The following is a 27,174-nucleotide window of genomic DNA, read 5'->3' on the forward strand; positions in this document are numbered from 1 at the left end:
GAATTAGTCGCGCATTTAGAACGCAACTCATCGATTTCGCTTAAATCACATAGGCCATGTTCATATGAAATCACGATGGCTCATGTAATTTATACCAAGCTTATACCTTTCCATATTGCAATTACATTTTAATAATGCGTACTTTTAAAATAAATACACGTTACACGTATTGCAAATTTTAAATGATGTGAAGCATTTATGTACTTAAAAGTAGTATAAAAGCTTTCTAATAAAATAAAAACTCGTATAGATTTACCATCATAAAGTACTTTACTTTCAAAGCTATGAACAAGGTTGAATTCTTGTCTTCTCTGTGTTTTCAGCAAGTGCCATTTTATCCAAAACATCTTGTAATTCCGGCCAGGGTTCATAGCGTTGGTTGATGATCATCATCTTATGGACTGTTGGGTTGCGCAAATCCATTGTTCTAGATATATTGTTAGCGGGACTGTGGTTTTTAAATACGACGTCCACCTGTGAAGGAAATGACATGTTTTTGTATATAATATGTACTACTATTTAGAAATAAAAAGTTCGTTTAAAATATCAAGAGATTACAGAGTTTTCTTTCACACTAACGTTCCCGCCCGCAGCTTTGCTCGCATCTAATTTATATACTTGAATCTTATTCGGAAACCACGCTGTAGGTACATTGATGAGAACTGAATGTAAATCGGTGCAGTGACTTATGAGTTTATCGCGACACAGAGACGCAGCGGAGGACTTTTTATATTTTAATATATCTAGCGACTACTGATAGACTAAATACTGAAAATAGGTTACTAGATAAATTACCACAATTGAATCAAACATTACCTTATGTTGCGTAGCCGAAACGCACGCTAGAAAGCACAATATAAAACTGAGAGCGGTCACGAAAAACAACGGTATAGTCTCCCAATGAACCTTCATTACGTAGAGAAGTTTTAATCTTTTAGCTATAGGAATATCATACTGTGTTGGTGGAACTAAACTCGAAGTTCTAACAATAACCCTATTTGGTTGCTTTAATAACATTAGCAAGGAAGGACGTAAGACACGCGATGGTTTTAGAAATTTTGAAAGCATTTTAAAACAAAAAAAAATAAAAATACGTATGTATAAAAACCTGTCCTGTACCAATACCTAAGTACACAATGTACAAATATCAGACGATACTAGATTTGCTTAGCATTCTAATTTTAAAATTTCAAGAGCACTAATATAAAAGTATAGACGCATAGATGTATTCTATTTTTATGTATGCAGTACTCGTTGATTAAAATAATTGATCCAGATTCCATACACCTCCAAAATTGCTAGTAGGTATAAGTAAATTGCTGTTATCCAAATCACTTACTGTGTCCTTTTTACTTCCTTTTTATTATAAAACCGTTTGCTTCTTTAGTGTCCTGTGTCACGCATAATTAATTAACACAGTATAACTGGCACCTCAGAGCAATATAGGTTTATTCAAAGAATACTTATACTCTAAAAAAGAGGGTTTATTCCTCTGAGACTGGCACTAATTCTTTTATATCTACGATCTACCCGCTATAATAAAATAGGAAAACGTGATCACAACAGATCAAAACACTTCATTATTTATTATAATTAAAATGATAAATGTAAAAACCAGCAATGAGAAAAAGCAACAATAAATTTTAACAATAAATATTTACAAAAATAGTACGCCTCGTTTATGCGTGTTTACAAGACTGTGCGCGCATCAGCGCCCTCTTTTGCGCGAGCGTCATTTTATCCAGAACGTCTTGCATCTCGGGCCACGGTTCGTAGCGTTGGTTTATAATTATGATTTTGTGCACTGAAGGGTTCCGCAGATCCATAGTACGGGATATACAATCACGGTTGTGGGTAGTATACACGACGTCTACCTGTAACAAGAATAATTATCTATACTAATATTATAAAGCTGAAGAGTTTGTTTGTTTGAACGCACTAATCTCTGGAACTACTGTTCCGAATAGAAAAATTCTTTCGGTGTTAGATAGCCCATTTATCAAGGAAGATATATATTATCATTACGCTAAGTAAACCACGGAGCGTAGCTATTAATTAATATTTAAAAAAAACCTGACTGCTTATATATAATAGCCTATTTCACTACAACCTTTTGATAATTATAACGACACCTCATAATTCAAAATCCGTAAAGCAGATTGTGTTTTAGATCGTGCCAAATAAATATACATACATTCACTCGAAAAACATAACCCTCCAGTCTTTCGAAGTCGGGTAAAAAGATCGGATGCGGATACGGATGCTTCAATATATGTATAACGATCACGGTACATAATTTAACAAGATAATAAATTTTATACCACGATGATTGTGAGACAAATATATTGTTCGCTTCTTCAATATGTTTAGCCTTTTACTAGCTAGTAGCTAGCTACTAGTTATTTGTTCTGTGCTTATAGATAGATTATAAAACAAAGGGCCGCTATTGCAACGATGTAGTGTTCTTAAAAAAATGCTAGACCAAAATGTTACGCACCTTATTTAGAGATGCCCAAATGCAAGCTAGAACGCATAAAGTACAGCTAGTCATGGTGACCGCGAATAAGGGAATTGTTTCCCAATAAACCCTCAAAACGTAAAGAATATGCAGTCTCTTCGGTATGGGAATGTCATATTGTGTAGCCGGCAAATAATCGCCTGAATTTCTCACAATAATTTGATTTGGGTGTTTCATTTTGAACGAATGTAGCGAATGTCGTATAATAGATGCTGGTTGCAAGAGTTTTGAAAGCATTTTAGTACAAAAATTTAAATAAATAAATAAAATGCAAACTAAAGTAAAAAGCTTACAAAAACTTGTATTAAAATGACCTATGAAAATGACTGTATATTATGTCATAATGATTTCTGTGATGATTTCTATTTTCAAAATACTTCATGCAGATATAAGAAAAAATTGATAAAGTTTTTAAAAGAGAAGTCATGGGAGAAGTACTTACTTGGTACTTACCTTACTGTAATATAAAAAAAACTTTATTATGAAGCACCTAGCTTTAACCACTAAATAAAAAAGGCACTATTAATTTCGTGCGTTTAAAATAATAGTAATGAGAATTATTAAAGATGGTATTTTAAAAAGATGCCAGTTTTCGTAAGAATAGACAAGTATAGAGTAAAAATGACACATGACATATATTATCTGTCAAACTCGATGACAGCCTCTGCCAAGTTAATATTTATGTAATTTAAAAATAAGAAAAATTCCAAATTTTCTTTTAAATTTCCAATTCATAAATAATTGAATCAACCAAAATCAATAGAAATGGGTACTGTGCACGCCAAGGTACCGTATAGTGATTTTTTATCGTTTTGTAACGTGATATTTACATTGGTTTAATAAGGTTAACTTTGATTAAACAATAATCGGTAAAATTTCTTAAAAAGCCGTTTTATTTATTTTAATTAGTTATTAGAAATTTTATCTCTCATAATACAGTTACGATATTATATAGTTTTGGTGTAAATATGGGTAAATATATGATAAATAAACATTATAATAACATTGCATTAAAATGAATTTATTTAACGAATTAACTTCTAAATATATATAAACATTAGAGTCGAGCGTGCTTCGGCAAGAGATGGGCCAGCATGTACTAGGGGAGCTTCATCCCCACAGAAGAACTGTGTTTATTTGACACATAGTTACTATGATTCGTATTTTATTATATACTAGCTTACCGCCCGCGGCTTCGCCCGCTTTTTCTAAAACCTAATAAATTATATACTAAAACCTTCCTCTTGAATAACTTTATCTATTAAAAAAAACCGCATCAAAATCTGTTGCGTAGTTTTAAAGATTTAAGCATACAAAGGGACATAGGGACAGAGAAAGCAACTTTGTTTTATACTATGTACTATATTATTCATTATAAGTGTGGAAAGCTAGTAACCAGTGTTCTTCCCAACTTTATTTTTTTGCCGATTAGAAACATTAACCCATTGAGCCCTGAACGGCCAGATCCGGCCGCGACACAATAGATTTTCTATTGTGTCTGTGATTCCGGGGCCTGATGGATTAAAAGTATGTTTTGAAGATTCAAAAATGCTTTTAGAAGTGTTAAATAAATGGTTGAATTTGAGTTTAATATGAGAATTACATATTTATTACTTTATTTAAGGCACAACAAGACATAAACACAGTTGGTGGAGGGCTATTTGAGTTTGATGAGTCAATCGAACTTGACGACAGGATTCCTAAGCCGCAAATCAAATTGAATGGAGTGAGGGTGAGTATTTTGTGAATTTATAGTAATCCTAGTAATCTGAATAAAGGCTGTATTATACAGGGTTACTTGTAAAACACCAGCAACCTCGCAGGACAAGATAGCTAACATCATAAGTAACAACATTTTTTCTATTGGCATAACGCAATAAATATAATTATTTTTAACCGACTTCAAAAAAAAGGAGGAGGTTATCAATTCGGCCGGTATGTTTTTTTTTTATGTATGTACACCGATTACTCCGTGGTTTCTGGACCGATTTACGTGATTCTTTTTTTGTTCGATGCGGGATGGTGTCGAATTGGTCCCATAAAAATTTTATTCGGATAGGCCCAGTAGTTTTTATTTTATGAGCATTTTTGTCTGTATTTGTAAATGTTGCAAGTGCAAGTTTGAAGTCGGTTGTTTTTAACGCAGTTATTGACTTGTTAAATGATTTTTAAGCTTTTATTGTACTCTCCTAACATTTGTAAGTCTATGCGGTGACTGTGGCAGATAGGCCAAGTTCAAACGCTCCTCCCCCTACCTTTCCCCTCTCGTTTGTTTCTTGTTTACGTTATTTTTGGGATGCGCATAGTTTATAATATTCAAACGGAAAATTTAATGAATGTTTATTTTTGTATAAAAATAAAATCTAACAAATTATCAAAAGTTGTAGAACAAATGTTGTTACTTATTATGTTAGCTATCTTGTCCTGTGACGTTGCTGGTGTTTTACAAGTAACCCTGTATAAAATATATATTAATCATTAAACAAATAATGAGGATGAATTTTAATTAATAGATAGAAGCTGCTTTAAAACAATAATTTTTATCAGAAAACAAAATTTGAAAGTTTTATAGAGTTGCAAATAGGTATGTAAATTGCTTGCTTGATAAAATTTCATGAACACAAGCTACATAGACAAAATATATCATGAATATTAATACTATACACACATATATTGTATACTAGCTGCACTCCGCGGTTTCACCCGGCTGGTTTTCCTTTGGTTGGTCTCAGCGTGATGATGTATAGCCTTCGTCGATAAATGGGCTATCTAACACCGAAAGGATTTTTCAAATCGGACCAGTAGTTCCCGAGATTAGCGCGTTCAAACAAACAAACAAACTCTTCAGCTTTATAATATTAGTATAGATTTTCTACATGGTTAATACTCAAATTTTGACTACTGCTGTAGTGATAAGTAGTTAACAAATTACTATTTAGTATTTACTATAGTAAAAATGAAACCCGTTTTCCTTGGTCACGGCATCACGCGTGAACGGGTTGACCGATGTCGATAATTCTTTTTTATAATATTCCTTGAAGTTTGAGGATGGTTCTTATGGAAAGAAAACATAAACATGTACCACGGGTGAAGCCGGGGCGGACCGCTAGTTTACTATAATTGAATATATTTTAAATTTATTTTATGCATTAAAGGCACCTTACAGCTGTTTTTTAGATTAATTATACTTTTTACATTTATAAAAATGCCAATTATAATGCACACAAATAATATTTCAATTGTAAAAAGGCACATTTATTTTTTTAATTCCAACTAGCGGTCCGCCCCGGCTTCGCCCGTGGTACATATTTACGTTTTCTCTACATAAGGACCATCCTCGTACTTCAAGGAATATAATAAAAAAAGAATTGTCGAAATCGGTTCAGCCGTTCACACGTGATGCCGTGACAACGCGAAACGGGTTTCATTTTTATATAATACTAGTGGTCCGCCCCGGCTTCGTCCGTGGTACCTACATGTTTAAACTATCTTATCTCTTGGATCGAACTGCACATAGTGTGCGAATTTTACTATAATCGGTTTAGTGATTTAGGAGTCCATTGAGGACAAACATTGTGACACGAGATTTATATATATATTAAGATTTTCATTTTTACTTGATATTCAACTTTATAAAATACTTACAGGCTCGTGTAGACCGAGTGCACGTGGACGGTTTGAATAGAACAAAAGATGACATAGTCAAGAGTGCCGTGGACGAATTGTTTCACGCAACTGATTTTGAAGATGTCATACTTAGAGCTCATAAGGTGTGTGTTTTATGATGTTAGAATTAAGCGCGTCACACACTGTGAAGATGCTATAATATTTTATCTTAAGATACTGTAATATTTTATATGACTCGAAATTTTGGGGGTCATTTGTAACAGGATGGCGGTTCTACAGGGGTTTTAGTACGCAATGACAAAAAGAAAAATGATGGTCAGAACGCTGATACCGGATACCTTAAGATACTGTAATATAAAATATTACAGTATCTTAAGATAAAATATTATAGCATCTTCACCGTGTGTGACGCGCTTTAGTGTGAGATATAACTGTAACTGTTTAGATTTGTTTCGTTTTCTTTCATATAATGATAAGATATTTTTTTTTTATAATTATTTATTCAAATAAAAAAAAATTCATCACTTAAATTATAAGGAAAGAGTATTTTGTTTTTTAATGTTGGTCCGGAATGGCGGAAGACGTGGGTTCGAAAAAAATTAATATAGCATTTAAATACTATAAAAATCTAAATAGTAATGATAGTGTCAAATAAATATTTTAAATATTTTATTTGTATTTTGCAGGTCCGTCGTTCGCTCGATTCATTGGGTTGTTTTAAAGACATTGGTGTACTAATTGATGTGTCCAGTGGTCCGGGTTCGACTCCTGAAGGATTGGAAGTAAGATTTTTAACTGATTTTAGTTTTTGTTAATAATAACTTGTTTAATTTGTAGTTTTATAGCATTAAAATGTTAAGAAATATCAGTTCTTTTTATAGTCGAGCCAATTTAATAGGCAACATTTGACGTCTATCAATTTTATCTTTGAAGAGAGGTAACTTGCTTAAAAACATCGATTTAAGTGAATTAATCGATACGGACTTGAAACATTTATCAATCGAACTTGAAACATAATATGTCAATTTTAAAATTCTTTGGGCGAATCCCTGTCCCAGTAATATATTTTCTTTCGTAAATTTAATGAGCAAAATAAGACAATTATCTACATAATTAAAAATGTTTTGAGGTTAATCTAATTAATGTAAGAGAGAAAAATAATTACATAATTAGACTGTATGGATATTTAATTAGTTTTTAACCAAATTAAAAACAGAAATAAGTTTTATAATATAATCCACTGTTTTTATAAATTTTCAGGTGACGTTCCAAGTGCAAGAGCTATCTCGTATAGTGGGCGGTGTGAACACGACGGTCAGTGAGAATGAAGGGAACCTTGTTCTTGGTGAGTTTGAGAAAGATACAAAAAAATAATGTTTTTAAGCTATTGCATAGCTTCTATCGCGGGCCTTGAGCGCGGGGACCGAATCGAGAAATTCCGTAACGAAAAAACCTCACGCTCCCCACTCCGACGGACACGGAGGTGTGGCTTGAAGGCATAGCATGCAATAGCTTTACCGCGGCAGTCTCCGAGTGCCACACGTCTTTTTTTTGACATAAAAAAGATACGATAAATAGTCTGGCATGTGTGTGTGTGTGTGTGAACAGTGAAGAATAGGTATATGTTTTAACTAGCTTTCCGCCCGCGGCTTCGCCCGCTTTGTCTAAAACCTCATAAATTATATTCTAAAACCTTCCTCTTGAATCACTCTCTATCTACTAAAAAAAAAACCGCAACAAAATCCGTTGCGTAGTTTTAAAGATTTAAGCATACATAGGGCCAGAGAAAGTGACGTTGCTTTATACTATGTAGTGATAAATTGTTAAATTTTAATTTTAATTTAATGAAAATTTTGCTTTGTACAATAATTCTGACAAAAAAAATGTCTCGTTAGGAAGATTATACAGTATACACGCTTCATCATGTTCAAAAGCACCTATAAAAGCTGCCTGATCTGTTTAAGCACGTGTAAAAGCTCCCTGACCTGTTAAAGCACCTGTAAAAGCTCCAGGACCTGTTAAATTACCTGTTACAGGTCCCTGACCTGTTAAATTACCTGTTACAGGTCCCTGACCTGTTAAATTACCTGTTACAGGTCCCTGACCTGATTAAACACCTGTAAAAGCTCCCTGACCTGTTTAAGCACGTGTAAAAGCTCCCTGACGTGTTAAAGCTCCCGGACCTGTTAAATTTCCTGTTACAGCTCCCTGACCTGTTAAAGCACCTGTTAAAGCTCCCGGACCTGTTAAATTACCTGTTACAGGTCCCTGACCTGTTAAATTACCTGTTACAGGTCCCTGACCTGATTAAACACCTGTAAAAGCTCCCTGACCTGTTAAAGCACCTGTAAAAGCTCCAGGACCTGTTAAATTACCTGTTACAGGTCCCTGACCTGTTAAATTACCTGTTACAGGTCCCTGACCTGATTAAACACCTGTAAAAGCTCCCTGACCTGTTTAAGCACGTGTAAAAGCTCCCTGACGTGTTAAAGCTCCCGGACCTGTTAAATTTCCTGTTACAGCTCCCTGACCTGTTAAAGCACCTGTTAAAGCTCCCTGACCTGATTAAGCACCTGTAAAATCTCCCAGACCTGTAAAAGCTCTCTGACCTGTAAAAGCTCCCTGACCTGTAAAAGCTCTCTGACCTGTAAAAGCTCCCAGACCTGTAAAAGCTCTCTGACCTGTAAAACCTCCCTGACCTGTAAAAGCTCCCAGACCAGTAAAAGCTCTCTGACCTGTAAAAGCTCTCTGACCTGTTAAAGCTCCCAAACCTGTAAAAGCTCTCTGACCTGTAAAAGCTCCCAGACCTGTTAAAGCTCCCTGACCTGATTAAGCACCTGTAAAAGCTCCCTGACCTGTAAAAGCTCCCTGACCTGATTAAGCACCTGTAAAAGCTCCGTGACCTGTAAAAGCTCCCTGACCTGTAAAAGCTCCCTGACCTGTAAAAGCTCCCTGACCTGTAAAAGCTCCCAGACCTGTTAAAGCTCCCTGACCTGATTAAGCACCTGTAAAAGCTCCCTGACCTGTAAAAGCTCCCGGACCTGTTAAAGCACCTGTAAAAGCTCCCGGACCTGAAAAAGTGACTAAATAGTGTTTTGTGTGTGTCATGTGCAGAAAACAATACTAAATATTGTATTGGATATAATAAATTCATGTGTCATGAACAAGTAACTAAATTATTAGAATTATCTTGTGTGTGCAAGTACAGGTATCTAGAATCTAGATCATTATAATAATATACAGGGTGTAATCGTTAAGTGTGCACAGGCGATTATTCCGTAACTATTGCAGATATCAAAAAACTTTATACTGATATCGAAAGCCCTTTCTTTACCTAATGACTAATGAGTAATATGACAATAATAACTTTTTAAAAAAAAATGTGTGCGTGTACAGTGTACACACGTAAGAAGTGAAACTTCTTTATGACCTTATTTTTCAAAAAATAATTTACTATAGGTATGCAACTTTACAGAAATACGTCGAATCCCGCGTGGTAGGGATAAGGAAAGGATGGCGCGTAAGGGAAAAATGTCACGCGTAACGAAAAAATGTTACACTAAATTTTTTTTCCAACCCCGATAAAGAAGTTTCACTTCAATAAAACGGGAAATATCCAAAAATTTTACACCAAACACTCCAACAGTTACGGAATATTAGTTGTTAGTTACGGAATAATCGCCTGTGCACACTTAACGATTACATCCTTTATATCTATGTTGAGTTTGATAGTTTGGTATTATGGCATTCAAATGCAATGTAAACATAATTTTTAAAGAATAGAAAATAATCTATCACGAAACGGGATTCGAACCCGCGTCTGTCCGCCAAGATCTATGTTTCTATTTATTTATCTACTAGCTTTACGCATTTTCAAAGAAAAACCCGCATAGTTCCCGTTCCCGTGGGATTTCCGGTATAAAACCTATCCTATGTGTTAATACAAGTTACCCTCTATATGTGTGCTAAATTTCATTGTAGTCGGTTCTGTAGTATTTGCGTGAAAGAGTAACAACATACACATACACATCCATCCTCACAAACTTTCGCATTTGTAATATTAGTAGGATAGTAGAATAGAAATATATATATACACACACATGTTTAAACTATCCTATCTCTCAAGTTGGATCGAACTGCAGATGGTGTGCGAATTTTATTATAATCGGTTAAGTGGTTTAGGAGTCCATTGAGGACAAACATTGTGACACGAGATTTATATATATTAAAGATAAAACCACCTTGTAGGTATTAGATTGCCGAACGTAGCCGGTCGCGGTGAGCGTGTATCAGCTGAATACAGTGTTGGACACAGGAGTTCGTCCAACTTCAATGTGGCGGCTACAAAACCGTTCCCGAGGAGCGGTTTGCAGCCCGTGTGAGTTTTACTTTTCAGTTAATGATAATTAATTTAATTATCGTCTTCGTTTAGATTATTGTTGCCATTAAGTTCACTATTATCATTGTCATTTACTTCCTTATTATTTGCTTAGTCGTAATCATCGTGATTAAAATTATTAAAAATATTATTGAAGTGAAACTTCTTTATTGGGGTTGGAAAAAAAATTAGTGTAACATTTTTTCGTTACGCGTGACATTTTTCCGTTACGCGCCATCTTTTTCTTATCCCTACCACGCGTGATTGACGTATTTCTGTAAAGTTGCATATATAGTAAACTAGCTTTCCGCCCGCGTCTTTGCCCGCGTTTTCAAAGAAAAACCCGTTCCCGTAGGATTTCCGGGATAAAATCTATCATATGTCCTTTCTCGGGTATCAAAATACATATCTATATACCAAATTTCATGCAAATTGGTTCAGTAGTTAAGGCGTGATTGAGTAACAGACAGACAGACAGAGTTACTTTCGCATTTATAATATTAGTATGGATTATTTTTTGAAAAATAAGGTCATAAAGAAGTTTTACTTCTTACTTGTGTACACTAGTACACGCACACATTTTTTTTTACGTAGTACATACATCGATTATTTAAATATTCAAATGTGCTTTTGCAATCCCCGTCGAAAATTAGACATGCTATTATAGTCTCCACTATAAGAATTGCTTTTTGACAGCTCGACGGGTGATACCAGAAGTGATGTCCAAAAGATTATCGATTGTGATACCATTTCAATTATAAATACAACGTAAACCTACTAATAAGATATGTAATAATAAGACCACATATCTATGCATTTTATGTTAAAACTAAACTAAACTAATATTTCATTATTTATTGGTTTCTATCTTACAATTTGGTTGTCTTTACGTTTAAATTATATAACATAATAGAAGAGTTTTTCTGTATCGGATATATTTTTCAGAGTATTTCTATCGATTATTATAATCTATCGACCCATCATTGAATAATTCTGTGTAGACATCACTAAGTGGGCGGGGCCTGTCCATGAAGTACAATAATTATTTGTATGACATTTTAACATAGACAATACAATCCTTCATAGGCGTGAAGCTGTCAAAAAGCAAATAATATAATGGACAGAGTATAATAAATAACATATTAATTACCCTTCAAATGTCTTTTTGTATTTTCCGTCGGAAATTAGACATGCTATTAATAAATAACATATATAAAAAATAATACCAATGCTCTCTTTCAGTTTGACCACGACAGTATATCAACAGAATCATGAATACCCATGGTCCGGGTATAGACTCCTAGATCGAGGAGTTCTACTAGACATGGCTTTTAAATCGTCACCTGCTGTAAGTTTTAGTGTTTCTAAATTATTTAAGTGTGAAGTTATTTAGTTAAGTGTATCTTGCTTTGAGAAATTTAGTTAGTGTTTTTGGCTTTTTGAAATCTTTGATTTATATATTTGTTATTGCTTCCTGCAATCGAGTGCTCCAGTTTTATTTCTAACTAGCTGCGCCCCGCGGTTTCACCCGCATTGCTCCGCTCCTGTTGGTCTTAGCGTGATGATATATAGCCTATAGCCTTCCTCTATAAATGGCCTATCTAACACCGAAATAATTTTTCAAGTCGGACCAGTAGTTCTTGAGATTAGCGCGTTCAAACAAACAAACTCTTCAGCTTTATAATCTTATATATAAAATTCTCGTGTCACAATGTTAGTCTGCATACTCCTCCGAAACGGGTGGACCGATTCTCATGAAATTTTCTGTGCATATCGGGTAAGTCTGAGAATCGGCCAACATCTATTTTTCATATATACCACGGGCGAAGCCGGGGCGGACCGCAAGTATTAGTATAGATTATTATACGTTTCACACACTTTACAGCGATTATAATTTATAATGAATAAATCGCGTTTAAAATATTTAATTTTCAATTATTAAACAACAAATTATTATTTTTTAATAATGATGACATATTTCGTCTGTTTTAATACGAATACTGATTATTATTTAATATATTACAGACAAAACACAACCTGCAATGGGAAGGTATGATTCGCGATACCTCCGTATTGAGTAAGACCACAAGTTTTAAAGTACGCGAGAGCAGTGGTGAGTCTTCATTTTTTCTATCTACCCTATATACTATAAAAATTTTATTTATTTATTATTTTTATTAATAATATAATTGGTTAAAAAACACTATCAATATCAGAAGTTGTAATTTCAATTCTTTTTATTCTTTTTTAAATCTGGATTCAATAATTCATGTATTCACTTACAATAAATAGTTCGTATCAAAAAATTGGTCCTTCAAGCCGGATTCATGACAAAATGATCTTCCATAGGGCCGGTATGTATTGACCGCCTCCTTGGTACAGTGGTTGACGCGTGAGCGTAGAACCCTGTCCTGGGTTCGATTCCCGGTGGAGACGAAGAAAAAAAAAATGTCTCGGTCTGGCAGGACACAGAAGGCTGATCACCTACTTGTCTCTAAAGAAAATCGATCAGTGAAACAGATGTATAATGCATCTGCCCCTTACCCCACTAGGGGACACGGGACTTCACTATAGGGCCGGTGTTAAAGTCAGTCTTACGAAAATAGTATCAGGGATAAGAACATATTCCCTACGATTACTAATGTGTATTCTCTTTTGTGAAATACTTCTTATATATAAAATTCTCGTGTCACAATGTTAGTCGGCATACTCCTTCGAAACGGGTGGACCGATTCTCATGAAATTTTCTGTGCATATCGGGTAAGTCTGAGAATCGGCCAACATCTATTTTTCATATGTACCACGGGCGAAGCCGGGGCGGACCGCTAGTATTTTATAAATTACTAGCTTACCGCCCGCGGCCTCGCCCGCTTTGTCTAAAACCTAATAAATTATATACTAAAACCTTCCTCTTGAATCACTCTATTTAAAAAAACCGCATCAAATTCCGTTGCGTAGTTTTAAAGATTTAAGCATACAAAGGGACATAGGGACAGAGAAAGCGACTTTTTTTTATACTATGTAGTGATACTGATTAAAACATGGAAATTATCAATCGTTATCATTAAATACATATTTATAAGCCCCTTTATTAGCTTCACCTGTATGTTTGTATGTAACCGACTCCTTTAGACTCGATTTTAACCAACTTTTAACGGACAGGTTTTAACTTTGTATACCTGTCAGGGATCGGTGACATAACAATAATTTCATGAGTTTTAGTTTGATTGTTTTTTAATTATATTAGCTACTAGCTTGCTTACTAGCTGCGCTCCGGTAGGTTTTACGCGTATTGCTCCGCTCCTGTTAGTCTTAGCGTGATGATATATAGCCTATAGCCTTCCTCGATAAATGGGCTATCTAACACCGAAATAATTTTTCCCAACAATTATTTATTTATACATTACATATACTTACGCCTTAAATCATCATTAATTGTAATATTCATACAATATTTCTCAAATATACTGTACAATAATCTTTGTGTATTGCAAAAAATTGGTCCTTCAAGCCGGATTCATTAAAAAATATCTTAATAAATAGCTGTGCTTCGCGGTTTCACCCGCATTGCTCAGCTCCTGTTGGACATAGCGTGATGATATATAGCCTATAGCCTTCCTCGATAAATGGGCTATCTAACACCGAAAGAATTTTTCAAATCGGACCAGTCCTGAGATTAGCGCGTTCAAACAAACAAACTCTTCAGCTTTATAATATTAGTATAGATATTAATATTAATAATTACTATAGGGCCGGTGCTAAAATCAGTCATACGTCACATAGTATCAGTGGACCATAGAGACGAGAACATTTTCCCAACTCGCGGTACGTGGGTTCAGTTCTCGAGCGAGCTCGCGGGGCTGGGAGGGGGGGTGGCCAATATAAAGACGGAGTTACACGCGGAGGCTAATAAGGAGATCGCGCCCGGTTTTGTAAGTATGGCTGTGAATGAATAAGACATTTTTTGAAGTGAAACTTGTTTAGGCGCGTTGAGTAAAGAGACGATTTTGGTATCTTTGAATCATGCCTTTTTGAAGATCGATGTTGTGTTGATACCTTATCTACACCTTTTTTACTATCTAATATATAAAATTCTCGTGTCACAATGTTAGTTACCGTACACATGCGAAACAACTGGACCGATTCTCATGAAATTAAGAAAAAAGATAGATATTTTTAGTAAACAAAATTTACAGATATATTTTTTTTTTAATTTGGTTAAAGACGCACGTTCGAACCGCCTCGTGATCGAATTTTTTCTGTAAAAAAATATATCTTTATTTGAATACAATAAAACTAAAAAAAGAGCGTGTGTGTCGAGCACACGTGTTAGATGTGAAACTACTTTGGCAATACCAAAATTGTCGCGTTACTCCATGATATTACAGTATTGCCATGACGCGACCCTGAAATTTTACTCTCATCGCGCCTAAAAAAGTTTCACTTCAAAAATATCAAAGCTTATAGGATCCAATCTATAATATTTATTTAAGGTTGATGTTCCGACCGTCCCTCCATACATTTTTGATTACCTCTAAACACTTAACACAGACACTATTTCTTTAAAACTAATCATTTTATCACTTCTCTATAATGAAATGTGTGCGCGTTCGACCTTTTTAATCAATAATTTACAATATTTACTTAGAAAAACAACAGTAAAATACCGGAAAAATTTGACACTTCTACAGTAGTGTGCGTGACTTTTGCCAAGCGAAACACGACATAAAGCACGACATCTAGCGCATAGACTATATACTTATTACAGATCTAGCGCGTCAATGTCTAAACGAAAGGCGATGTTTAGACATTGACGCGCTAGATGTCGTGCATTCGCGTTCGTTATCTTATGCATAATGAGCATAATTATTCTAATAAATCAAAGTTCTGTGTAAAAATTGAGTAATTTCATTTCCAATCGTTCAAAGAAAATAACAATAAAATAAAATAAAACTAATGACCTTAGAAACTATGTTTTTTTTTATTTATTACTCATTATTGTTCGTCCGTCGTAGGTCTGTAAACTGTATTGTACACTGAAGGTAAATGGTACTGTAGGTACTTTAGTTCGGCGTCGTCGCTCGTCGGCTTGATATAAAATTACATTCTTGATTTCATTGACACGCGCTATGATTTGCGCGCGGAATTTCTTGTGTTGTGAATTTATTTTTGTATGCTATGCATTTTAATTGATTCAAATTGCAATGTTTCTCTAGTATGCATTTGAGACTATATTGTAAATTGTAATAATTGATCGTGGGTATAGTAATTAATTATTCTAATAACGCAATTAGTAATATATGTATTTTCGGTGGGATTCAAAACAAAAAATTGGCCCGTGATTTTTATGAAATTTCACCACATTGCAAATCACATCAATCATAGTTCATACACATGTATGACGAAAGTGATTAGTATTGTGGCTAACATTGACTCATCAGTTCATCACTGAAACCAGTGATAAATCAGTACCTATATCATATTGTGTTTGAATATTTTTAAACAATGATATAAGTATACAATTATTATAAATCGGTAAACTATCAAAGTAATCACAAACTTGCAAACATTGGTAAAATGTCCAGTAGTTTATGAGCCTATTCATTACAATCAAACAAACAAACAAAGTTTTCCTCTTTATAATATTAGTGTAGACAAACACTATGAATACGATCACGAATGCAAATTCGGGGATTTTCTAATTATTGCTAAATAATAATTGAATTCGTTTTGAAATACTCTATAATTTTTAGTGTATAAATAGACATTTATAATGTGGTGCTCATTTTTTTTGTACTGCTAACGCTATTGTAGGTACCTATTTTCGTTGTTTTATTTCAAGTGAACACGGCCATACAATTTTGTCACGAGCCGCCTATGATTGTAGGTACTTTTGTTAGGCTCCTTCGTCGTCCGCGTCGGCTCGAAAGTTCTTGATTTCATTGTCACGCGCTATGATTTGCGCGCGGATTTTCTTGTGTTGTGAATTTATTTTTGTATTATTATTATTTTTTATTTTTTTTTTTATTTTATTGATTCAAATAAAATATTTCACTAGTATGCATTTGAGACTATATTGTATTATGTATAATTTATCGTAGGTATAGTTATTCTTATAACGCAGTTATATTTTCGGTGGGACAATTTGACCCGTGATTTTTCTGAAATATCACCACGTTGCAAATCACATCAATCATACACACGTAATGACGAAAGTATAGTGGCTATAATTGACTCATCAGTTCATCACTGAAACCAGTGATAAATCAGTATATCATATTTTATTGTGTTTGAATATTTTTTAAACAACGATATATACAATATTATTATAAATCGGTAAACTACCAAAGTACTTCCGAATTTTCAGACAGACAAACAAGTAGTTTGAACACGCAGTTTTCTTATACTAGTAGCAAAAATCAAAACCATAATATTATGTTTACCTACTATATTTTACTAAAAGTCGAGTGCGTCGAAATCGTAAATAATAATATGTTTTTCACCTTCCTGGTTATTTTCCCATAGTAAATAGTGTTTTAGGTTTGTTGTTGTAGGTAGGAATAATAATAATTATTCTTACATGTTGGTTATGAAATGTATATTGAAATAATTTACTTTTACAAATCATTAGTGATATTAGTTTTGAGTGAAAATGCTTGGATCAGCATAATATTATATGGTACTTCAAATACATGTTTTGATAAAAAAAACAATAGTGTAATAAAATAAAACTGCGTTTTATTGTAATCAATGTTGACAATTTTAAATTCCAAAATTATTGATCAATAAAATAGTTTACAGTTTACACCAACAAATATAACTTTTATTTTTATAACAATCGTTCATAATATAAACCGTAGCAGGTGGCGTTTTGAAGTTCTGTCTACTCATACAGAAAAATGGAAAACTTGTTTTTTTTGTAAACAATTTATTACTCATGTTGTTTGGCAACTCGAAGCGTGGTCGTCCGTCGTAGGTACTTTTGTTCGGCGTCGCGTCGTCGTCCGCGTCGGCTTGATATAAAACATTCTTGATTTCATTGACACGCGCTATGATTTGCGCGCGGAATTTCTTGTGTTGTGAATTTATTTTTGTATGCTATGCATTTTAATTGAATCAAATTGCAATATTTCTCTAGTATGCATTTGAGACTATATTGTAATAATTGATCGTGGGTAGGTATAGTAATTAATTATTCTAATAACGCAATTATATTTTCGGTGGGATTCAAAACAAAAAATTGGCCCGTGATTTTTATAAAATTTCACCACATTGCAAATTATATATTATACAATTACAATTACAATTATTATAAATCGGTAAACTATCAAAGTAATTACAAACTTGCAAAATATGCTTTTCCGAATTTTCAGACAGACACACAATTTTATTAGTTTGTTTTAGCAAAGTAGGTACCTATACCTATACGCTTACGTCGCGCGTCGCGTCGTCGAAAACGGTGCGCCCAGAAACAAACATACCTAATTCAGTTACAATCCTTTTTTTGTTCCGTAATTTATTGTATTTATTCTAATACGATTTTTTTTATTCGTCGGCCAGTTCTACTAGGTATAAAAAGATAAAATTGAAATATAATTATTGTAGCGACAGCCATATTATGTTACTATGTTTTCGTAAATATGTTTTTCACCTTCCTGGTTATTTTCACATAATCTTATCTTCTTATCTTATATATAAAAATGAATCGCAAAATGTGTTGGTAAGCGCATAACTCGAGAACGGCTGAACCGATTTCGATCATTCTTTTTTTATTATATTCCTTGAAGTACGAGGATGGTTTTTATGTAGAGAAAACGTAAATATTATGTACCACGGGCGAAGCCGGGGCGGACCGCTAGTATATCTTATATATAAAAATGAATCGCAAAATGTGTTGGTAAGCGCATAACTCGAGAACGGCTGAACCGATTTCGATAATTCTTTTTTTATTATATTCCTTGAAGTACGAGGATGGTTCTTATGTAGAGAAAACGTAAATATTATGTACCACGGGCGAAGCCGGGGCGGACCGCTAGTCTTATATATAAAAATGAATCGCAAAATGTGTTGGTAAGCGCATAACTCGAGAACGGCTGAACCGATTTCGATAATTCTTTTTTTATTATATCCCTTGAAGTACGAGGATGGTTCTTATAGCTAGAGAGCTAGTTAGTTTAGTTTTAGTGCAGTGGCAGTGTAAATGTTGTTGTTGAGGTTATGTAAATTTAACACTTTAGTTAACTACCAAGATATAAAGAAATGAGGATAGGACACAATAACTATTGGTTGAGGTATTTATAAACTCATAATATACTTTTAAAAAAATCACGTTTTAATAAATTTCTAGAATTAAATTAGAACAGCTGATTCAAAATAGCCTAAAAAATCTTAATAATAATAATTACGCTTCACAGCAAGAAGAAATGTACCATATGTACCCGCACAAAGTCGATATTGTGTTGCCTACCGTTCGACTCAATGGCTAGGGTTGTAACTACCTTTAATAATTATTACCAAACTAATAAACCGAGTGATGCGAAATAACCATAATTCTTTTAGAGTTTGATAAAATGATCAGGCAGGTATTTTCTTTAATCCTCTGAATTCTCGGTTACTAAATTGTATCGTTGAAATTATTCTTAATCGCGTAAATTTAATAAATAATCATATGGAAAACACTTTTCATTTGTTTTTTTACTTTCACGCCCAACTACTATACAATAATTACGTTGTTTCGGTATTTTGACGAGAAAACGCAGGAAACATCCGTTGTATCATTTTAGATAGATTGTATATTTTGTATCTGTAGAATTGAAATCAAAGCTATGTATATGTTGTCTCCATTCTTTTCTTATCGGATTGTTGATCCCAATGCGAATGCGTCACTTAAATTTTATAAAAGACAATTAAGAACATCAAAAATAAAGTGATACGTAAATATTTCACAGTGCAATATATTATGTAATTAATAATAATTATATATTTATGAAAAAATAATTACATCAGATTTAATAATAGCAATTGTTTTGAATGTACATAATATGAATAAATGATTACATCATAATAGTAATAATCACAATTGTTTTATTTCCCATTTGTTGCAACCCTAGCATATTTTCATGTAGCAGCAGAAGTACCTACACTGGCGGCGCGGCGGCATCGTGCGACATCAAAGGCATTGCCTTACTAGGTAAGTTTATAATGACTCATTTCTTTTATTATATAATTTACGTTTTACTTTTACAGAATCCGATTCAATGGATTATGAAGACGAGTCACACAACGCCATACGATAGTGATGATGAATGAACATTTCAATAAATGCATGCGTGTTTTTTTATGTTGTTTTGTAATTGTTAATTGTTTCTTAAATAAAGAAATAAACTAAATATTTAAATGATGATTTGTTATTTGCAACACAACTTTATATTTGAGATTCTTTACAAATGTATATTTAGTTTTGTATCATCAAATTTATAAATTTTATTCCATAGTTTTCAAAATTAAATGTAAATGACCATAAAAACATTAATAAAGTAAATCATTGATGTAAGGTCAGGGAACGTAATACATATATACATCTGACCATGTAGAAGCTAAGTCTTGTTGACTGCTGAAGTCTGTAAAGTTTTGTTGTCTGCTGAAGTCTGTACGCAATGAAAATGTCTGCCGTTTCGAAAATAAGTTTTTAAGACCCTAATAAATAAAATATATGAATGGCAGATCTGGTCAAATACTTTCAAAATTGTATTTTTTTCAGCACTTTCATAAGTGTCTGCCAGAATGTTATCCGCGTGATAATGGTCTGCCATTGTTATTTTCCGATAGTAATAATAATCTATTTTCAAATATCAAAATGGCAGACGTGGTCAAATGGTTTCAAAGTTCGCCAAAAATTTCCACCTGTCTTACCTAAGCGCGCGCCCCGTCCACCACTCTGGGCTTAGTGACTCCTCATCTCATGTATAGTAGGTATAGGGGAATCAACACACAAAAATCCAGGTCTGGTCAAATACATACAGGTAGCTTTGCGCTAGCTCTCTAGCTATTACTTCTTATGGAGAGAAAACGTAAACATGTACCACGGGCGAAGCCGGGGCGGACCGCTAGTAAATAATAAAATAATAAATAGTGTATTAGATTTGTTATTGTATCTTGTATACCTACGAATAATTATTCTTACGTCTTGTTGCGAAATGTTCAAATACCTACCTATTGAAATAATTTACTGTTACAAATCATTAGTGTTATTAGTTTTGAGTGAATAGGCATGGATCAGAAATTCAGAATATAATATGCTACTAACTACTCAAATACATACATGTTTACACAACAAACACCACTGACCTCTATAACTATAAGTTATAGAGGTCAGTGACCTCTATAACTATAAGTTATAGAGGTCAGTGACCGTCAGTGACAAACACTATGGATACCTACGCTCGCGAATGCAAATTCGGTGATTTACTAATTATTGATACCTAGTCATTGAATTCGTTTTGAAATAGCCTGTACTTTGTAATTTTTAGTGTTATAGACATTTATAAAATGTGGTGCTCATTTTTTTTTGTAATAAATTATCGTGCTAAGCTATTGTATTTTCGTTGTTTTATTTCAAGTGAACACCCATACAATTTTGTCACGAGCCGCCTCTGGCCTCTGGGTGAAATCAACCAGTCAAATGATTTTTGTTCTAATTGTATTTTGGTAGTAGTTTGTTTAGAATTCACATTACCATTGTTTAATTTTTATTTTGTATTTGCAGTAAAATAAAAAGATGAAAAACTTCATTAGGTATTGTACGACACCTCACTCTGAATCGCGCTAGCGAAATTTTTTCGTTACAGAGCACATATACAACTTTCGGACAATCTTCATTGAGGCCGGCCGGCAAATCGAGTATGTCGAAAAACTTCACTTATTCGATGGAGGTATTCTACCTTCCTTCCTCCACAGTTGTGGGACCCCGACGTGCATTGAACACGCAGCTTTCTGATACTAGTAGCTAAAATCAAAACCACAGATATGTCTGTGATCAAAACCATAATAATATTTTTACCTATTATTTTACTAAAAGTCGAGTGCATCGAAATCGTAAATATGTTTTTCACCTTCCTGGTTTTTTTTCCATAGTAAATAGTGTTTTTGATTTGTTGTTGTATGAATAATTATTCTTACTTGTTGGTTATGAAATGTATATTGAAATAATTTACTTTTACAAATCATTAGTGATATTAGTTTTGAGTGAAAATGCTTGGATCAGCATAATATCATATTTGCTACTTCAAATACATGTTTTGATAAAAAAAAACAATAGTGTAATGTAGGTAATAAAATAAAACTGCGTTTTATTGTAGGTAATCAATTTTGACATTATTTATTTCCCAAAATTACAATAAAATAGTTTACGCCAACAAATATAACTTTTATTTTTATAACAATCCTACTTCCTACTAATGCGAAAGTTTGTGAGGATGTGTATGTGTGTGTTTCACGCAAATACTACTGAACCGATTACAATGAAATTTAGCACACATATAGAACGTAACTTGGACACATTGAATAGGTTTTATCCCGGAAACCCCACGGGAACGGGAACTATACGGGTTTTTTTTTTAAAAATGCGGGCGGAAAGCTAATCGTTCATAATAATATAAACCGTAGCAGGTGGCGTTTTGAAGTTTTGTCTACCCATACAGAAAAATGAAAACCACAGGAGATTGCCCAAGTGACTATGGCACTTGGTATCGCAATCAAACTTATTGTGTCAAGATGAAATATAGCTCAATTTAAAGCTTGATGTTAGTACTTTTAGATATGATTAAAGTTTTTATGTAAATAAGCCGCAGTTCGCGACAATAAAAATAAAACAATAGTTTTATTCAACTCTTCAAAAAACTACTTAATCGAGTTTAAACTAACGATGAACGTTAAGTTTTACATTTATTACATAGGTAATATTTTAATTTACAAGACAAATGTGAAAAGTAAATCGTAATTTAAACATTATTTCAAAATAACATCGAACAATGCGTCGAACACATTCATTTGACATTTCAAATAGAAACTATGACATATGACGTTTGCAAGAGAGATAGATATAGGTATGTGTCAAAACAAAACTTTTACTTTTATTTCTATTTATTCGGTATAATTACAACTTAATAGTGATAAATATGATCATTATAAATACAAATAGGAATTAACAATATCACGAACACGTGACACAACTAGTATTTTACCGATTCCATACGTAGTCATACATGTTTCAAAAGAAAAACTTTTACTTTTACTATTATTTCAATTTATCCGGTTTAATTAAGACTTAATATTGATACATATGATCATTATAAATACAAATAGGAATTAACAATATAACGAATACGTGGCACAACTAAAATTTTACCGATACCACCCGTGGTCATTCTCCTTTGTGGGTCATTTGTAACAGGATGGCGGTTCTACAGCGAAAAAAGAAAAATGATGGTCAGAACGCTGATACCGGATACCTTAAGATACTGTAATATAAAATATTACTAGATTAGATAAAATATTATAGGTAGTATCTTCACCGTGTGTGACGCGCTTTACATTCACGCCATCTAGAGTTAAATCTTTATCATTTTTGTATACGTCTGTGTGTGTAAACGACCCTGTATGCAATGACAGATGTTAAAACGCATAATTTTACCGAATTGGGTGGATTTTAAGGCAATGATATAACATATTTCAATAAAATATAATATTCAGTAACCGCCATGACTATTCCTAGGTTTGATGACTATTCCAATTACGCAAAAACTCAAATAAACTAGAAATGTAGAATTCAGCGCCATCTAGCGGGATATTGGCTGGGAACAGATCGTAGCAATCACCTTAATATATATGTATTATGTATGTATTTTATATTTCTACTAGCTTTTCCCTTTAGCCCTCGGCTTCGCCCGCGTTTTCAAACAAAAACCCGTTCCCGTAGGATTTCCGGGATAAAACCTATCCTATGTCCTTTCTCGGGGATCAAAATATCTCTATACCAAATTTCATGCAAATTGGTTCAGTAGTTAAGGCGTGATTGAGTAACAGACAGACAGAGTTACTTTTGCATTTATAATATTAGTATGGATATATATATTTATTAAATAACTAGCGGTCCGCTCCGCCCCGGCCTCGCCCGTGGTACATGTTTACGTTTTCTCTACATAAGAACCATCCTCGTACTTCAAGGAATATAATAAAAAAAGAATTATCGAAATCGGTTCAGCCGTTCTCGAGTTATGCGCTTACCAACACATTTTGCGATTCATTTTTATATATAAGAAGAAGATATAATATTTATCGTCGCCTAGTACCCAAGCATTAATTGAGCTTACTGTGGGACTAGGTCGATTTGTGTAATAATGTCCTATAAAATTTATTTATTTATTTATTTATTTAATCTATATTTCAGGTGGTCCAATTGACCGGGGCAGGAGGGGTGTTACATGACGTTTTCGGGACGGAATTGACAGATTTATTTTACCTCGGGGGCCCCGGGACTTTACGGGGCTTTCAGCAGAGGGGTGCGGGGCCCCATAGTGATGGACTCGCTACCGGGGGCACGGTATGTTTAAAGATAATTTATTTATTTATTTATTTATTTATTTATTTAAAGATAATTTAGGTCTTAGAAATGACAGAAAAAATAATCATGGACAATTTGTTTTCTCTTTTTTTGTTCGTTGCGTTTTGTAATAAATTATTTTACGGGTTTTTTTAAAGTATGTATACTTTAAAAAGCCCTACTACCCTATATATACCCTTTGTATACTTTAAAATTATTTTACATATATATAAAAATAATTTATTACAAAACGCAACGAACAAAAAAAAGAGAAAACAAATTGTCCATGATTATTTTTTCTGTAAAAAAATATTTTTTAGTATTGTACGTAAGTTGGTATTTAATATGCACATATTTTGTCTTTTTATTCGTAAAATATTGTATAAAAATTCATTTTTTATTATTAGAATTTCCTATTAATAAATATTTTATATATATTATTTTCCCACAGATGTACTGGGCCTCTGGTCTCCACTTATTCACCCCCCTCCCCTTTCAGCCCGGGAAGGGAGGTCTGGGGGAGTTGTTTAGATCACATTTATTTGTAAATGCTGGCTGTTTGGCGCATCCCGGTAAGATTTTTAGTTTATTTTTGTGATCTTTGTGTTTTTTTACTGTAGTGAAGCGTCAATGATTGTCTGTGTATGTCGTAGTATTGTGTTTTTTGCCAACGAAGTTTTACTTCTGACACATGTGCTCGGCACATACGGTTTTTTGTATTATAGGAATTAATTAATTTAGATTAAGAATAGAAGTGGACCTAATATGCTTCCTTGTGGTACTTCATATTTTATAACGTTTCAAATTTAATAAGTTTTTAAGTCAATGGAGAGTAATTTGTTTTTATATTACCGAAAACATACGTAACTTTATACTGATAGCATTCTGCTTCCAAAAGAATCCATGTGCTTCGTGTTTTGGTTATGTGATACAGAATCAAAAAAAAGCCTTGCTCAGATTAGAAAGATATTGTTTTAGATAATATTAGTAGGGTGATTATTATGTAGGGGTGGGATGATTTAGTAGGGCCCACCTACCCCTCCATCGGCGCTGGAGTCGCTTTAGACTTTCACTCACTGTCGTACACGGATTGCTCGAGCAGTCGCGACTGCTTCAAGCCGTCAACTGCGTGGTTGGTAGCGACAGCTCGAGCAGTCAACGACCGACCGCTCGAGCAGTCCGTGTACGTCGCTCGTTTTACTGCTCGAGCTGCCCGTGTACGGCTTGTCTAACATTTATTGCGTATTTCTGGCATAATTGTTTGTTTTTTTTGGTAAATAATGATTAAATAAATGATAAAATGATTATCGCAGAGGACCAAGCGATAGCCGAAGCACTCAGCGCTGTACGCGTGTCCATCGGCGCCGGAGTCGCCCTACGTCTCGGTCGGGCCGCTCGCGTGGAGCTGAACTACTGCGTGCCGGTGCGGGCCCGCAGCGGGGACGCACCGGCGCGCGGCCTGCAGCTCGGGGTGGCCGCGCAGCTGCTGTAGGTGAGTGGGGGTGTGTGGGGGGAAGTGGGGAGTGGGGAGAGGATAGGGGTAAGTGGGTAGAGGGAATCTTTTGATTAAAAATCATGAAACTACTCAGACTACGAGCAGAATGTCTAAGAACCTATAAAATTTGTACCTATGTAACTACATTCAGCAAATAAAGATAATTTGAATTTGAATTTGAATTTGAATTTCAGCCAAACTCAAACTCACTCAAACTCAAACTCAAACATTCATTTATTCAATTAGACTACTATTTAGTAGCACTTTCTAATCGTCATTACATAAGTATTTTTAACATTTACCACCGATTCGGAAAGCAGTATCTATGGAGAAGAATCGGCAAGAAATTCCATAGTTGCTCTTTTAAATCATGTCAATATTACATAATATGTAACTTATATCTAACTACATAATAATATGCCAAAGAACTTTCCTGTGGTTTTTACGCGACAACCCTCCATGAGTTTTATATCTCATAGCCAGTCCTGAGTTAAAAGAAGTGTAACGAAAACGCTTTTCTTTTCAAAGATCGTGATTGCAAATTGAGCGAAAATTTAGATCACAGCTCGTCGTGATCACAGTAAAAGATGCACGTCGCTAGATTTGGGCTTTAGGTCTTGGGATAATATAAAATATAAATTTTTAAAGAGTAGAAATATTCTATCATGAGGCGGGATTCGAACCCGCGTGTTTTTGCCATACCACGGCAACGAAAAAAAATATGTTGACCACGTGAAGAATCTCGCGATGTGGATTTACTATATTGTGACTCAACACAACGCATTGTGGCCTATATTTTCTCCTATTTTTGACAGGTTATTTATTTAGAACTAATATACTTTTTAACACCAATTTTAATAATATTTCTCTTTTCAGGTAAAAAAAGAAGAATTTATCTTGGATCAACTTAAAGTTATGTAAATTATTCGTGTCTGTAGCCATAGTAATGTTAAATAAATATATTGTTACTATACTGTATCGTTTTATTTCTATTATACAAATACACAGAAAAATGAAATACACAAGAGATTTCTATGACATTTGAAAAACCAGTTGAGCCACGATTTATCAGAAAATTTATCAGCGATTGTTAGAATGAGAGATCAAAATTAGGTAAGGATGTAATTATAAGCAAGTTTACAATAAATAATGCATAAAAACAACAGGACATACAAAAATATGATTTCAAATGCTGTCAGTTAAAACACGTGTGAGTAATTACTAGCATTGATGCAACTTGTACATACCTACTTATTAAATCAGTAGGAAAACTCAAAACAGATTACTAATTACTAAAAATTAACATACTTTAGTTATTGGTAACTTTAGCTGTGACAGCGAAATGGGTTGGAACGTGGTTGGAACCAAGTTGGAACAGTGTATTTTTTAGCAAAATTAAAGTTATCATGTCAATTAATGTCATCTCATTTTGTATTTGACGCCTCTGTTTTTTTAACGTTAACAATAGCTCTAACCGGCGATATATAAGCTGTTATAGTTAGTGTTGAAATTAATGTTGAAGTCAAATGTTGCAACTCATATTTTACCTAACCGTT

At 33.8% G+C, this 27,174-nt stretch overlaps 2 protein-coding genes across 3 annotated transcripts; one reads left to right on the forward strand and one right to left on the reverse strand.

The window, feature by feature from the left end:
• Positions 1 to 1,679: 1,679 nt before the first annotated feature.
• On the reverse strand, positions 1,680 to 2,755 carry LOC149895817 (uncharacterized). The gene is made up of 2 exons (XM_090118566.1): positions 2,498 to 2,755; positions 1,680 to 1,874 (listed from the first exon to the last, which is right to left on the reverse strand). The coding sequence occupies exons 1-2, from the start codon at positions 2,753 to 2,755 to the stop codon at positions 1,680 to 1,682; spliced, it is 453 nt and encodes a 150-aa protein (XP_089974692.1).
• Positions 2,756 to 3,168: 413 nt separating this feature from the next.
• On the forward strand, positions 3,169 to 26,591 carry LOC149895818 (sorting and assembly machinery component 50 homolog). Of its 2 annotated transcripts, XM_090118598.1 has the most exons (13): positions 3,169 to 3,304; positions 4,143 to 4,250; positions 6,166 to 6,288; positions 6,832 to 6,927; positions 7,406 to 7,490; positions 10,394 to 10,523; positions 11,766 to 11,871; positions 12,549 to 12,636; positions 14,274 to 14,455; positions 23,971 to 24,123; positions 24,575 to 24,695; positions 25,437 to 25,615; positions 26,495 to 26,591. In XM_090118598.1, exons 1-12 carry the CDS (start codon positions 3,284 to 3,286, stop codon positions 25,613 to 25,615), a joined length of 1,392 nt encoding a protein of 463 aa, XP_089974724.1. In that variant the 5' UTR covers positions 3,169 to 3,283; the 3' UTR covers positions 26,495 to 26,591. The 2 variants fall into 2 exon arrangements, with proteins under 2 accessions (XP_089974724.1, XP_089974725.1); XM_090118599.1 differs by lacking the exon at positions 26,495 to 26,591 and having other exon boundaries at positions 25,437 to 25,617.
• The last annotated feature ends 583 nt before the right edge of the window (positions 26,592 to 27,174 follow it).

The sequence above is a fragment of the Colias eurytheme genome, chromosome 30, assembly GCF_061535395.1.
Source record: "Colias eurytheme isolate Ceu_HAF_F1 chromosome 30, ilColEury1 Martin Lab GWU primary, whole genome shotgun sequence".
NCBI classification, from domain to species: domain Eukaryota; kingdom Metazoa; phylum Arthropoda; class Insecta; order Lepidoptera; family Pieridae; genus Colias; species Colias eurytheme.

Bases quoted from the DNA above. Each gene is read 5' to 3' on its own strand.
- LOC149895817 (XM_090118566.1), bottom strand. From the start codon at position 2,755: ATGCTTTCAAAACTCTTGCAACCAGCATCTATTATACGACATTCGCTA. The intron at 1,875-2,497 runs GTGCGTAACATT...TTCTTGTTACAG, and splicing joins TTTGGGCATCTCTAAATAAG to GTAGACGTCGTGTATACTAC.
- LOC149895818 (XM_090118598.1), top strand. From the start codon at position 3,284: ATGGGTACTGTGCACGCCAAG. The intron at 14,456-23,970 runs GTAAGTATGGCT...TCTATATTTCAG, and splicing joins AGGAGATCGCGCCCGGTTTT to GTGGTCCAATTGACCGGGGC. The intron at 24,124-24,574 runs GTATGTTTAAAG...ATTTTCCCACAG, and splicing joins GACTCGCTACCGGGGGCACG to ATGTACTGGGCCTCTGGTCT.